Source organism: Colobus angolensis, unplaced genomic scaffold (assembly GCF_000951035.1).
Source record: "Colobus angolensis palliatus isolate OR3802 unplaced genomic scaffold, Cang.pa_1.0 Scaffold150, whole genome shotgun sequence".
Lineage (NCBI taxonomy): Eukaryota > Metazoa > Chordata > Mammalia > Primates > Cercopithecidae > Colobus > Colobus angolensis.
This window is the reverse complement of record NW_012114600.1, coordinates 562,484-577,376: the sequence shown is the minus strand read 5'-3', so window position 1 is coordinate 577,376 and position 14,893 is coordinate 562,484. Positions and strand designations below refer to the sequence as shown.

The following is a 14,893-nucleotide window of genomic DNA, read 5'->3' as shown; positions in this document are numbered from 1 at the left end:
CCGTGTCCATAACAAATTGGTAATGCAGATTTATGTAAAAAAAAAGTGGAAAAGAAGCATTCTAACAGAAAAAATGGTCAAAGAATATAAACAAGCACTTTCAATGATTAAACAATGACTGTAAATATATTGCTAAATATGTAATTAGCTTTATGCAAATTAAAACAATGAGATACTGTATCTAGCCATCATAAAGGCAAATATTAAATAATAATAATATTGAGGAGTTATAAAATTGTGTGAAAAAAACTCTTATATACTGCTGGTAAAAGAATAAATTGATGCATTTTTTTTTAGAGTAATTTGGCAGTTTCTATTAAGTTAAAGATGTGCATGCTATATGATCCAGCTGGAGAAACACTTGCATATGTATATGTGGAGATGTGTCATGATCTGCATAATTCCATGTAGTATTTTTGTAATAATGAAAAATTATGAATAATGAATGATCATTACTTGAGGAATAGTTAAATAAAATGTGATATATTTATACTCTAGAATTACAGTAGTTAAAGCAATAAATTACACCTGTATATTATCGACAGAATTAAATCTCCAAAAATTATTACCGAATAAGAAGAAGAAAGTTATAAAATAGATACAGTGTATAAATTTATGTTATAAAATGTCATAAAACAGAAACCAGTCTTTGTCAGCAATATAGCTGGAACTGGAGGTCATTATCTTCAGTGAAATAACTCAGAAACAAAGTCAAAAGCCATGTGTTACCACCTATAAGTGGGAGATAAACAATAGGTACACATGGACATACAGAGTGGGATGACAGACATTGAAGACTGCAAACGTAAGGGGAAATGAGGACTGAACAAATTACCTGTTGTGTACAACGTTCCCTCTTCAGATGATGGGTACACTAAAAGTCCAGAGTTCATCATGATGCAATATATGCATGTCAGAAATCTGCACTTGGACCTCCTAAATATATACACAGGAAAAATTTTAAAGTAAAAATGACATAAAATAATTGTATTTTTAATCTATGATATGAACATATAAAAAGAGGTCTGGAAGGATGCACAGCAAACTCTTAGTAGTGGCTTCCCCAGAAAGTGTGAAAGGGAAGCATCCTCTTACATGCCCAGAAGTGACACAGGGTCACTTTGAACACATTCTATTGGTCAAAGCAAGTTAAGGTCAATCCAGCTCCAAGGTGACTTCCCCCTCTTCATGGGAAGAGCAGGAGGAGTGACATGCACCTGCTGTGGGGTAGTGGAGTTGATGGCAACTATTTTTGTAAATTGTCTACTGTATTTTCCTTCCCCCATTTTAGGCAATTGGCATCCTCCAGCTCTTAGCTCCATTGCTTCCCTCTGTATCTCCCATCAAAGTTTACTTTAAAGAAAGATTTTGTAGGAATGTTTTACTTGAATTGTGGCTTTGAAACAAGACATGTCACTCCTAACAGACATTTACATTTGATAGCTCTCTCTGATCATGGAAAGAAATGATCTATCTCTCTTTAAGGCAAGTTCAGGCATCAGCAAGTAGGGGAAGAGCTTCTTGGAGTCTTGCTGTGAAGTCTCATCTCATCGTTTTCTAAGTGCTTCACCTCCTCCACCTTCTTAAAAGTTGGCTGGAGATAAAAGGGTAATGTCACCCTGGAAGGACTGAGCTCTTAATTCACAGATGTTGCTGCAGAGCTTGAGTCCCAGCTTCTGATGAGTTGTTCATTGTTACCTGGAGCAGAACTGTCCTGTAACCACAATCCCATGGCTTTATGATCCACAATTAGGAGATTGACTATGTCAGATACCAAATAGAAGGAGAGACACAATAAGAATTCATTTAGTAATCTGACCAAATATATTTGTTGAGATCGATGTAGCTGAGAGCTATGCAAGGTACCGGGTGTACCAGTAGAAAACAAGATAGGCAGCATCTGCCCTCACAGAGCTTATGGTCTGGTGGGCTATATAGACAAGGAGAAAATATGGGTAATACATGTTAGGAATAAATAAAAATAAATTATGAGGTGTTATGGGAAGACCATGTGGAGTCTAATTAGTGGTATGCTTAGTCTAATTACTGGCTCTACCAAAAAAAATTCAAAAAGGAAGAAAAGGAAAAAAGTTCCTGATTTATAGTGCTTGTCCATTTCCATGGTGTAAAGATTCCCACCAATTTCAAGCAGCAACATGACATCACCGAAAGGAGTTACAAAAAAATGAACAGTGCTTTTTTCTATCCACAGGGGCTATATTCCAAGACCTCCAATGGATGCCTGAAACCATGGCTAGTACTAAACTCCATGAATACTATGTTTTTTTCTCTACATACATACCTATGGTAAAGTTTAACTTATAAATTAGGCATAGTAAGTGGTTAATATCTTATAATGAAATAGAACAATTATAACATTATACTGTAATAAAGTTATATACATATGGACTTTCTCTCTCTCAAAATATATTATTGGATATAATATTTTCAGACTGCAGTTGACTGTCGGTAACTGAAACTATGAAAAGTGGAACCATAGATCAGCAGGAGCTATTGTATGACCCAACAACAGGGCCCTATCGGATCTAAGCCAGTTAAGGTAGAAGAATGGGGATGTCAGGAAGGCTTTCTGGAGGAAGCACCATCTAAGATGAGAACTGAAGGATGAGGAAGAATGAGTCAGATGAAGACGGTCACAGAGAAATATTCCACGTGTCAAGGCCAGAAAGGTGAGAAAGGACCTTGTAAACCTGGAGAATGATCAGTCAATGTGGATCAAGGGCATGGTGCTGAGTGATATGTGTGTGTGAAGGTAGATGGTGAGGGGCGTGTATACAAGGGCTTTGTATGTAGTGTGGTGTGTGTATATGCATGAAATTGTGCATATGTGTGTATAGTATGTTATATGTGTATTGTATGTGTGCTTATGCACATGTGCATGTAGTACAATGAGAGTGTATGTGTGTGCATGCATGCTGGTGTCTTATTTAACTCCAGCTGCCAAAACAAAATACCATACACTGGGTGATTGAACAGCAGATATTTATTTCTCACAGTTCTAGAGGGTGGGAAGTCTGAGATCAAGGGGGGTGTGGATTTGGTGCTTGGTGAGAGCCTCTTCCCGATGTGCAATTGACTACCTTCTCCCCATCTTCATATGGCAGAGAGAGCGCTATGGTCTCTTTCTCTTCTTATAAGTACACTATTCTCATTACAGGAGCCCTACTCTCATGACCTCCTCTAAACCTAATTATCTCCCAAAAGCCCTGCTTCCAGATACCATCACTGTTATGGTTTGGCTGTATTCCCACCCAAATCTCATCATGAACTGTAGCTTCCATAATTCCCTCACGTTGCAGGAGGGACCCAGTGAGAGATAATTGAATCATGGGGGGGTGGTTTCCTCCATACTTTTCTCATGGTAGTGAATAAGTCTCATGAGATCTTATGGTTTTATGAGGAAAAACCCTTTTCATTTGGTTTTCATTCTTCTTTTGTGGGCCACCATGTGAGACATGCCTTTCACCTTCTGCCATGGTTGTGAGACCTCCCCAGCCATGTGGAACTGTGAATCGATTAAACCTCTTTCTTTTGTAAATTGCTCAATCTTAGGTATGTCTTTATCAGCAGTGTGAAAATAAACTAATACAATAAATTGGTACCAGTAGAGTGGAGCACTGCTGAAAAGATACCCAAAAATCTGGAAGCAACTTTGGAACTGGGTAACAGAAGTTGAAACTGTTTGGAGGGCTTAGAAGACAAGAAAATGTGGGAAAGTTTGAAATTTCCTAGAGATTTGTTGAATGGCTTTGACCAAAATACTGATAACAATATGAACAGTGAAATCCAGGCTGATGTAGTCTAAGACTGAGGTAAGGAATTTGGGAACTGGAGCAAAGGTGACTCTTGTTACGTTTTAGCAAAGAGACTGGCAGCATTTTGCTCCTGCCCTAGAGATTTGTGGAACTTTGAACTTGAGAGAGATGATTTAGGATTTCTGGCAGAAACAGTTTCTAAGCAGCAAAGCATTAAAGAGGTGACTTTGGTGCTGTTAAAGGCATACAGTTTTAAAAGGGAAACAAAGCATAAAAATTTGGGAAATTTGCAGCCTGGCAATGCAATCGAAAAGAAAATCCCATTTTCTGAGGAGAAATTCAAGCCAGCTGCAGAAATTTGCATAAGTAAAAAGGAGCCAAATGTTAATCCCCAAGACAATGGGGAAAATGTCTCCAAGGCATGTCAGAGACCTTTGCAGCAGCCCCTCCCATCACAGGCCCAGAGGCCTAGGAGGTAAAAATGGTTTTGTGGGCCAGGTCCAGTGTCCCTCTGCTGTGTGCAGTCTAGGGTCTTGGTGCCATGTGTCCCAGCTGCTCCAGGCGGGACTAAAAGAGGCCAAAGTACAGCTCAGGCCGTGGTTTCAGGGGATGCAAGCTCCAAGCTTTGGCAGCTTCCACTGGTGTTGAGTCTGCAGGTGTACAGAAGTCAAGAACTGAGGTTTGGGAAGCTCCACCTAGATTTCAGAGGATGTATGGAAATGCCTGGATGTCCAGATAGAAGTTTGCTGCAGGGGCAGGGCACTCATGGAGAACCTCTGCTAGGGCAGTCCAGAAGGGGAATGTGGGGTAGGTGCCCCAACACAGAGTCCCCACTGGGCCACTGCCTAGTAGAGCTGTGAATAGAAGGCCACCATCCTCCAGAACCCAGAATGGTAAATGCACCAACAGCTTGCACTGCTCACCTGGAAAAGTCACAGACACTTAACACCAGCTCATGAAAGCAGCTGGGAGGGAGCCTGTACCCTACAAAGCCACATGGGTGGAGCTGTCCAAGACCATGGGTACTCACATCTTGCATCAGCATGACCCAGATATGAGACATGGAGTCAAAGGAGATCATTATGGAACCTTAAGATTTGACTGCCTCCCTGGATTTTGGACTTGCATGGGTGTAGCCCCTTTGTTTTGGCCAATTTCTCCCATTTGGAATGGCTGTGTTTACCCAATACCTGTACCCCCATTGTATCTAGGAAATAACTAACTTGCTTTTGATTTTACATGCTCATAGGTGGAAGAGACCTGCACTGTCTTGGGACTGCACACTTTTGAGTTAATGCTGAAATTAGTTAGGATTTTGTGGGACTGCTGGGGAAGGCATGACTGGTTTTTAAATGTGAGGATATGAGATTTGGGAGGGATTGGGGCAGAATGGTATGGTTGGCTGTGTCCCTACCCAAATCTCATTTTAAATTTTAGCTCCCATAATTCCCACATGTTGTGGAAGGGACCCAGTGTAGATAATTGAATCGTGGGGGTGGTTTCTTCCATACTGTTCTCATGATAGTGAATAAGTCTCATGACATCTGATGGTTTTATAAGGGGAAACCAATTTCACTTGGTTTTCATTCTTCTCTTGTCTGCCACCATGTGAGAGGTGACTTTCACCTTCTGCCATGATTGTGAGACCTCCCTGGCTATGTGAAACTGTGAGTTCATTAAACCTCTTCCTTTTGTAAATTGCCCAGTCCCTGGTATGTCTTTATTAGTAGTATGAAAAAAGACTAATACACTCACATAAGCGGGTCGTGCTTCCACATATGAATTTGGGGGAAACACAAACATTCAGTCCATAGCAGTGTGTGTGTCACTGGTAAGAAAAACACAGGGCTGGGATGTGAAGAGTTGTATAACCCAGTAGGTCATATCTGGACCCTCTGCTTTAACACAAGATTCTGCCCAATCTGTGGGGCAAGCTGTCCTTCAGGGAGTTGTTGTTGCTGTTGTTGTTGTTGTTGTTGTTGTTGTTTTCTTGAGACAGAGTCTTGTTTTATCACCCAGGGTGGAGTGCAGTGGCACAATCTTGGCTCACTGCAACCTTGCCTCCTGGGTTCAAGTGATTCTCATGCCTCAGCCTCCTGAGTAGCTGGAATTAAAGGTGCACCACCACCCCTGGCTAATTTTTGTATTTTTAGTAGAGGCGGGGTTTCACCATGTTGTCCAGGCTGGTCCCAAACTCTGGACCTCAGATGATCTGCCCACCTCGGCCTCCCAAAGTGCTGGGATTACAGGAAGAGCCACTGCACCTGGCCTAGGTGATATTTTAAAATGTCATAGGAACCAAGCTGTTTCAACTCTCACTTGATAAATTTCACACTAGCTGCAGCCTCCTTTTTTGTCCCAGAGAGTCTCTCGGGATGATCCAGTTCAGTTTCTTGGTGTTTTCTGATGGTAGAGATTGGATGGAGGGAAGGGCTTTCCCAGGATCACCTGGTAGGAGGTGCTGACTAGCATACAGACTTCCAGAGCCTCAATCCTTGGTTTTTCTTTTTCTTTTTCTTTTTTCTTTTTTTTTCTTTTTGAGACAGAGTTTCTCTCTGTCACCCAGGCTGGAGTGCAATGGTGCGATCTTGGCTCGCTGCAACCTCTGCCTCCCAATTCAAGCAATTCTCCTGCCTCAGCCTCCCGAGTAGCTGGGACTACATGTGCATGCCACCAAGTCCCTCTATTTTTTTGTATTTATAGTAGAGATGAGTTTCACTGTGTTAGCCATTCTCCTGGCCTCATGATTTGTGCACTTTGACCTCCCAAAGTGCTGGGATTACAGGCATGAGCCACTGAGCCTGGCCAGTCCCTGATTTTTCTACTCTCCCATCAGAAGAGCTGGAGTCAGTAGTAAAATAATATAATTGAGTCAACCCTTGATTCTAAACAACTTTCCAAAATACTAACAAAGCATGACTAAACAGTACTTCATTTTATCACATTTTAAAATAGAAAATGGTCCATGTGATGAGTACTTTTCATAGGCAAATAATTATTTGGTAAAATAATCCAATTTCATTTTTTCCATTTTCTGCACAGCAAAATGAGGAATTCTATTATCTTAGCAGCAGCTTTACCCTTTCATCAACCCATCAGCATAGTTTCTTGCTATGGGAACTTAGATTATTGGCTTGAGAATTTTCCTCATTTCTTTATTTTTATTTTTATTTTTATTTACTTATTTTCTTGAGACACAGTCTCTCTCTGTCACCCAGGCTGGAGTGCAGTGGCGCCATCTTGGCTCACTGTAAGCTCTGCCTCCTGGGTTCATGCCATTCTCCTGCCTCAGCCTCCTGAGTAGCTGGGACTACAGGCACCCGCCACCATACCTAGCTAATTTTTTGTATTTTTAGTAGAGATGGAGTTTCACCATGTTAGCTGAAATGGTCTTGATCTCCTGACCTCCTGATCCGCCTGCCTCGGCCTCCCAAACTGCTGGGATTACAGGTGTAAGCCACTGTGCCCGGTTGACTTTTCCTCATTTCTAATACAAGCATTTAGTGCTATAAATTTTCCTCCTAGCACTGCATTGAATGCATCCTCCATATTTTAGTATGTGACTTTAAAATTTTCATCCAGCTTTAGGTATTTTTAAATGTCATTTTATACTTCTTTTTTGACCCATGGGTAATATAGAAGTGTGTTGTTTAATTTTCATTTATTTAGAGATTTTGCTATTGCCTCTTATTGATTTTTAATTGATTCCCTTATGGTCAGATAAAAAACTCTATATTATTTCAATTTTTTTAAATTTGTAAAGTTTGTTTTATGTCCCAGAATATGGCCTATTATGGGAATATGAAAAAAATGTGTTTTCCACTGTTGCTGGTAGACTGTTCTATGTTCTCTCTCTACATATATATCAATTAGAACCTGTTGGTTGATTGTGTTGTTTATATCTTCTATATCTTTGCTAATTTTCTATCTAGTAGTTCTATTAGTTTCTGAAAGGTGGGTGTTGAAGTCCTCAACTACAATGCAGATATATCTACTTCTCCTTTCTGCGCTATAAGTTTTTGCTTCATGTGTTTTGAAGCCTATCACTTGGTGTGTGTACACTTAAGCTTATCTCTTCCTGATTAAATGATCCTTTATTCTTATGTTCATGATAAGATGGACACCTCTTGCCTGTAGTAATTTTATTTTCTCTAAAGTCTATTTTACCATATATTAATATAGATACTCCTTATTTATATTATTATTAATTTTTGTATGTATATTTTTTCCATCCTTTTATTTTCAACCAGCTATGTCATTGAATTAGAAGTAAATTTCTTATAAATGGCGTATAGTTGGGTCATGGTTTTTATTCACTCTCCAATCTCTGTTGATTGGTATATTTACACCACTAGCTTATAAGGTAATTATTGATATATCAGTGTTTAGGCCTACCATTTTATTATTTGTTTTCTTTGGTTCTTGTTCCTGCTTTGCTTTTCTTGTGTTCCAGTGCATTATTTAACATTTTTTATAAATTCATCTTAATTAATTTATAGTGTTGTTGAATGTATGTCTGTGTATAGTTTTTATAGTGGTTGTTTTGTATATTACATTAGACATATGTGACTTATTGCAGTCTATTGGTATCAGCATTTAACCACCTTGAATGAAATGTAGGCACATTACTTCTATTTAGGTCCCTTACCTTCCCCATTAAAAAAAACTTTGTCTTAAATATCAGTGTTTTTTTCCAATCAAAAATGTATTTATAAAACTCATTAAGAACAGAATAGTCTTATGTATGTGCCCATATTTCTTATCTTTCCTTCATTTCTTCTTCTTTCCTGATACTCCAACATTTGTCCTTTTATCATTTACTTTGTGTTTGAAGAAATTCCTTTAGTCAATCTTTAAGAGTAGGTGTGCAACAAATTAAAGTTTAGGATTTAAGTTTGGAGGATAGCAGGTATATTAGTTTATTCTCATACTACTATAAAGAAATACCAGAGACTGGATAATTTATAAAGAAAAGAGGTTTAATTGGTTCATGGTTCTGCCGGCTATACAGGAATTATGATGCTAGCATCTGCTTAGCTTCTGGGGAGGCCTCAGGAAACTTACAATCATGATGGAAGGTGAAGAGGGAGCTGGCACTTCACAAGGCCAGAGCAGGAGGAAGAGAGAGAAGGGGGAAGTGCCACACACTTTTAAACAATGAGATTTTGAGATCATTCACTCACTTTCACTATGACAGTACCAAAAGGGATGGTGTTAAACAAAAACCACCCCCATTATCCAATTACCTCCCACCAGGCCCTACCTCCAACATTAGAGATTACAATTCTACATGAGATTTGGTGGGGACACAGATCCCTACCATATCAAGAGGCTTCTGAGGCTTCTTTTTAAAATTTCTTTTATTTTTTTCTTGGTATAGTTTTTGCCTTGTGGCTAGCTTTAATGTATGCTGATGTAGTTTGCTTTTATACAGATGTTTAATTTAAAATAAGTTTTTATAAGTACTTTTTTTTTTTTTTTGCATCTTGGTTAGATGATCCAGTCTACCTATATAGGCCCAGGATATGAAAACATTTAATTATGACTATACCACTCTGATTAATCTTATCTCATTAAGACATAAATTGCAAACCTTTGAGCTATACTGACCTGTCCCCAGGAAGATGTAATTAAGATGCCTTCAGGAAAATAAGCAACCATACCATAGACTGGGAAAATACATTAGCAATCTGACAAAGGACATAGATCCATATTTAAAGAGCTTCTACAAACACACAATAAAAAGACAAAACCTAAATTTTAAAAATGGGCAAAAGATTTGAATACACACTTCACAAAAGAAGATATATGAGTGACCATTAAACATATGAAAAGCTTTCAACATTAGTTGTCAGAGAAGCAGAAATGAAAATCACAATGAGTCACCATTTCAGAACCACTAGAAAGGCTAAAGTACAAAAGACAACACCAAATGTCGTCAGGGCTGTGGAGTCAGTGGAAGTTGTATGTAGTACGGGTGGAAATGAAAATGGTAGAAACACTGTGGAAAACTATGTGGAGGTTTCTTATAAAGTTAAGCATATACTTACCCTATGACTCATCAATCCCCCTAATTGTTCATTCATAATCAATCCTTAGGACTCGCATGTTTTCCCTGCCTCCATATTTTCTCTGCTCTTTATTTTACTATTCACATGTTTCTTCTATTCTCTCATTTTCCATCTTCAATGGATTCTTTTGAACTAACCACAAAAGACTCATTTCTTCCAAATTCATTCTAAGTGGTATACATGTTATACCAAAATTATAATCATAATAATTTAGGATTAAATATCTATTTTGCCAAAATAAGATGGCAATTATTTTCATGATGATGGCTATAGATGTTAGTTTTGTGTCCAAGTTAACAATGAAAATGGAACATACACCAATAAAAGAAAGACAGTATTTGGATTTTAAATTTTGTTTCATGTACAAATAACACAGCATTCTTTAACAACAGATCAAAGATCACACCATAGTCATGTGAAAAGTTAATTTATTATATACCAATATACACTTTCTATAATAAAAAAGAAGCCTCCCAAGACACTGAGCCATCTTATACATGAAATAAGAAAATAAAATTTTCATCTGTTTACAAATGGGGTTAATCAGCACAAGTTATCATATGTATGTCTGCCCTGCAGTATATATGAATTTTAATCTTGGTTATGAAGAAAAAATGGTGCTTTATTATTTGGCACTATAGGATGCTCTTGAACATTCAGAAGATATCTTTTTCCATTTTCTATTTTTGTATACTCTTTAGATAAGTGAAAATGTAAATATTTCTTAATGATGCTATTTGGCAGATTTTTTTCAAATAATAGTAGCTCAAAAGTTATGATACTTTCTAGTAATGCTCAATTTCCATAGCAGAGTGCACCATTTTATGGTATTATACCTCTAGAAAATAATGCATAAAACCAATATATTTTCTTAGGCACAGTCCAGAAAGTTTATTGAAATATGATTTAGTATTATCATACATGTATGATACTTGTATTTCATAATTGCCTTTACTAAAATATAAAATACACAAGTGTTCTTACTATGATTTGAAAATAAAAGTAGTGAGCTCTAGAAATTTTAGGCTGTGAGTAGGAATTTCTAAATCCATTTTATGTAAGTTTGTTATAGAAGTGAGCAAGAATGATTGTGTGCATTTCTTTGTAGTGTTAGCACTTACACTTTTATGGAGAACCACTCAACATTGTATTAAATGGCCAATGAATGTCAACAAACACCTGTGTGAGTTAAACTGAACTAAATCCTATTTTAGACATGCTAAATCAAAAGAACAACTTTAGTATTGATAATATTTGCAAAAAGGAACTTATTTGCTTGTAGATCATCCTATTATTGTAAATATTGAAGAAGAGCATTGCCGAACTATACATAACTTAGGTTTCAAATTTAAATTATCCCCAGACATTTGTAGACAGATACATATGAATGGATTTTTGAGCCCACCAACTTAATTCCCTGCCCCCACCCCCAAAAATATAAATGCTTTGTGAAGAAAGAAAACTACACATGTAAAAAATAAAAATCAAATGTACCATACATTAACATTCTGATGACTACAGAATAAGATTATATACATAAACATATAGCAAATCACAGTTTCCTGCACTGAATGTTTATCAAATAAAAATGTATCAAACAATACTGGGTAGTGTATCTCCACATGATTGTGGTCTTCTAAAAATTCTGAATGAGGATGGAAGACGAGAGGGAGAGCATTGTTCAATGACAAAAGTATGACAAGAGGGTTTAGGAATAACATGAAAAAGCAGATGCTTTCTAGAACAGGCAGTTTAGCTATAAGCATTATTTTTGTTGTTGCTCTATGATTGAAATAAAACCCCTCTCTATATTTAGTGTTTTAACATTTAAATATAGATGTTTTAACATTTACAAAAAAAAATCTATTGAATATAGAAGTCACTAACTCAATGTCACAAACAGGGTAGGCAAAAGAACATTTTGCTGTTGACAGTAAGATGCTCTAGACTGGTGTCTGACCATTCATGTACCTTACAGAAACAGTTCCTAAGACATGCCTTTTGCCTCTGTTAGTAAACAGACCAGAGAGTTTGGTACAAGACTGAGAGAAGGCGTTAAATGGTGATAGCTTTGCCACCAGGACATTTTTGTTTGATGTTCTGAGAATACAAATGTTTGGTACTCTTTTAGGGGGTGCAGGGTGAGGAGACAGCAGGGGAAAGGGTACTATCTGATGACTGTTACATGCAGTTACCCTTATTCTGCCCATAAAGCAGCAAAAATACACCTTCATCATCTCACACTGCTCTAATAAGACCTGGGTAGAAATGTGCACCACAGGTTTTATTTTAAACACTCACACAACCTTCCTTGACAAAAACAGTGATTTTCCTCTTCTGCAGGTGCCTAGTGATATTACTGGTAAACGTCTTTGGAATCTTCCTGTTATTTCTTATGAATAACATTCCAATCAAGATAATTCAAATGTCTTTTGGAGTATAACTTGCAACCATTTCCAATAGAAAAAGAAAGTATTTTTCCTTGTGTTAGTGATGCTTGGAATTTGGAGGATTATAAATCCAGTCCATTATAATGAGCGCCATGCTTCCAATCATGAAGATGATTCCAACCACAAGGAAAATCAAAGCCTGTAATTCAGAGAGACTTTGTTAGGAACACAGAAACCATACTTAGTACAGTTTGTTTTTTAGTTATTTACATAATATGGCAATCTGATCTATATATTGAGCCATATTATTCTTAATAGCTCAGATGCCCAGGCCTAACCGATCAGTCAATTTCGAATCCTAGTTGGAGAAGGAAGACGAATACAGTGGAGAGATACAACCTATAGGTTCAACAATGGAGTAATAGTTAATTGATTTAGTACATCAAGAAGATGGAATACCCTGTGATTATTAAAAATCAAGGGACAGAAAAATATTCAATAATCTGGAGAATGCTTACAATCTTTTAGGTGAAAAAGAGCAGGTTATAAAAGAATAGCCTATATGATATGATTCTAATTTTATAAAGCAAACAAAACCAAAAGCTTAATATATGTGGCAAAAAAAGTGTATATATGTATGTGTTTGTGCATACAGATAATATACACACATATATATAAGGACATATGTACATACCTACATATAAAATACTTCAGCATTTTAACACTAGAAGAGGCCTTACACTTTATCACATACTTAAACCTCCTAATTCTACATATAAGAAAGCAGCAACTAAAAATTTTTCACTAGAAAGGGTCTAGGAGATAATTGTACTCATTTCACAATTGGTCAAACTGAAAGTAGGTCACAAACAGGACAAGTGATTTGCCAAGTTCACACTGCTGTAAAAATCCAAGCAAGATGGGCTACGTAGAGTTAAAATTTGGGGGCAAGCTGCTGGTAATTTGCCAAGTTCACACTGCTGTAAAAATCCAAGCAAGATGGGCTACATAGAGTTAAAATTTGGGGGCAAGCTGCTGGATGGACCTTTTGATACCAAACTATCCTGAAGTCCCTGAAACATCCCAAAGGTAAATGACTTCAAGGTAAAAATTCAGAGTAATTCAGATACCAAACTATCCTGAAGTCCTCGAAACATCCCAAAGGTAAATGACTTCAAGGTAAAAATTCAGAGTAAGTCAGTAAGAGATATTCTTTTTAAGTCTTAACATGACTTTATTAAGGAGTGAAAGATAGTGTTTCCTCATTGGAAAAATAATTATTTCTAGCATTTGTTTCTATAGTAGTCTTATGGAAAAGAAATGTATACTCCCTGATTTAATAAGACTGTATTTTGTATCTAAAGAGGTTAACAGAACGATGAATGGTTCTGTGCTGGATCTTAGTCCACACGAGGGACAACAGGCACTACGGAGGGGAAAACAAAAGCAACATCTTTCTTTTGGCTTTGCAAAACTAACAACCATGACCAAATATTTAAGTTATTCCATAACACCACTAGAAAGTCTAATTCCTTCTTGCATGATTTTCTGTGGATAGTGCAACAGCAGCTTGGTATTGGACACTGTTATGTGCCTGAAGCTCATGTGCCTGTGGGAAAGGCTACTACTATTTGACATGTATGACAGACTCAACACAGGATATTTGATATTTGAAGTAGAATCATTTGAGTTTCAGAAATATATCTCCTTTCTCTGCTACCAGAGAGTTCTAGCACATTTTTGACTTTTGGTTCTTGTATATTGATTCATTTTTCTGAACTATGTTATTTTCCGGTTTATTCTAATTACTTGGAAGAACAACTAATAATGGGGGAAATTGCAAGGTTTACTTACCCCGACCTTTTGGGGTGACCTAAAAGGTTCTTTCTTGACAAGTTTAAGATAAAAAACTGCTGGAAGAATAAAAATCAGCATAGTGGCAGAAGAAGCCCCTGAGAAGATAAACACAGGGCAAGGTCAATGGCTTACCCAGCAGGTCTTAGCAAAGGAGATGCCAGTACACACTTTAAACAAACCAAATATAAAGCTATCCTATACTTAGCACTAAAAACACACATTTAAGTCACATAAGCTCATCTTGGTTATTTATTCATAGAAGATATGTTTATAGAGATAATTAAAATGTACCTAACATCAAAACTGCATAAGTATATGCAACATATAATAAGCAACAACAGGCTGAATTTAGCACAACTTTACAGGGGATTAGTAATATAAATACATACTAAGGCAGCTGAACTCATGACATACCCTATCCACCTCTTACTTTTCAAGTTGCCTACACATGGTTCTTTTAAAGTTTTAGATTGTGTTTAAAATTTAAGTAACCCCTCAATGAGTAGAATGAAAATTAATGGACCATGCAGTTATGGGAAATACTAATAATACACTTTACATAATCAATCTTCTATTCCTCTGAAGATACCCTTTAATGTTCAGCTGATACTCATAGTATCAGAGAGCTTCTGGTAGGTAAAATCTATCTTCCCCTTTTCCTGATGACAGAGCTAATACCTAAGTCCAAATCCTGGGTCCACACCAAGGCATATGACTTGACTTCTATAAGGGTCAGTTTCCTCATCTGTCAGAAAAAGCAGCTTGACTAAATGACCTATAAGGTGGCTCCCAGTGTCAC

General features: G+C 37.2%; 1 protein-coding gene across 3 annotated transcripts in view; it reads right to left on the bottom strand.

The window, feature by feature from the left end:
* Positions 1-10,867: 10,867 nt before the first annotated feature.
* The window catches only part of SLC38A4 (solute carrier family 38, member 4), a 60,736-nt gene continuing 56,710 nt past the window's right edge, over positions 10,868-14,893 (bottom strand). For all 3 annotated transcript variants that reach the window (XM_011936048.1, XM_011936051.1, XM_011936050.1), the window contains 2 exons: positions 14,092-14,189; positions 10,868-12,436 (listed from right to left, as the gene is read on the bottom strand). In XM_011936048.1, the coding sequence (XP_011791438.1) occupies positions 12,335-12,436; positions 14,092-14,189 (200 nt within the window). In that variant the 3' untranslated portion in view covers positions 10,868-12,334. The remainder of the gene's footprint in view (positions 12,437-14,091; positions 14,190-14,893) is intronic.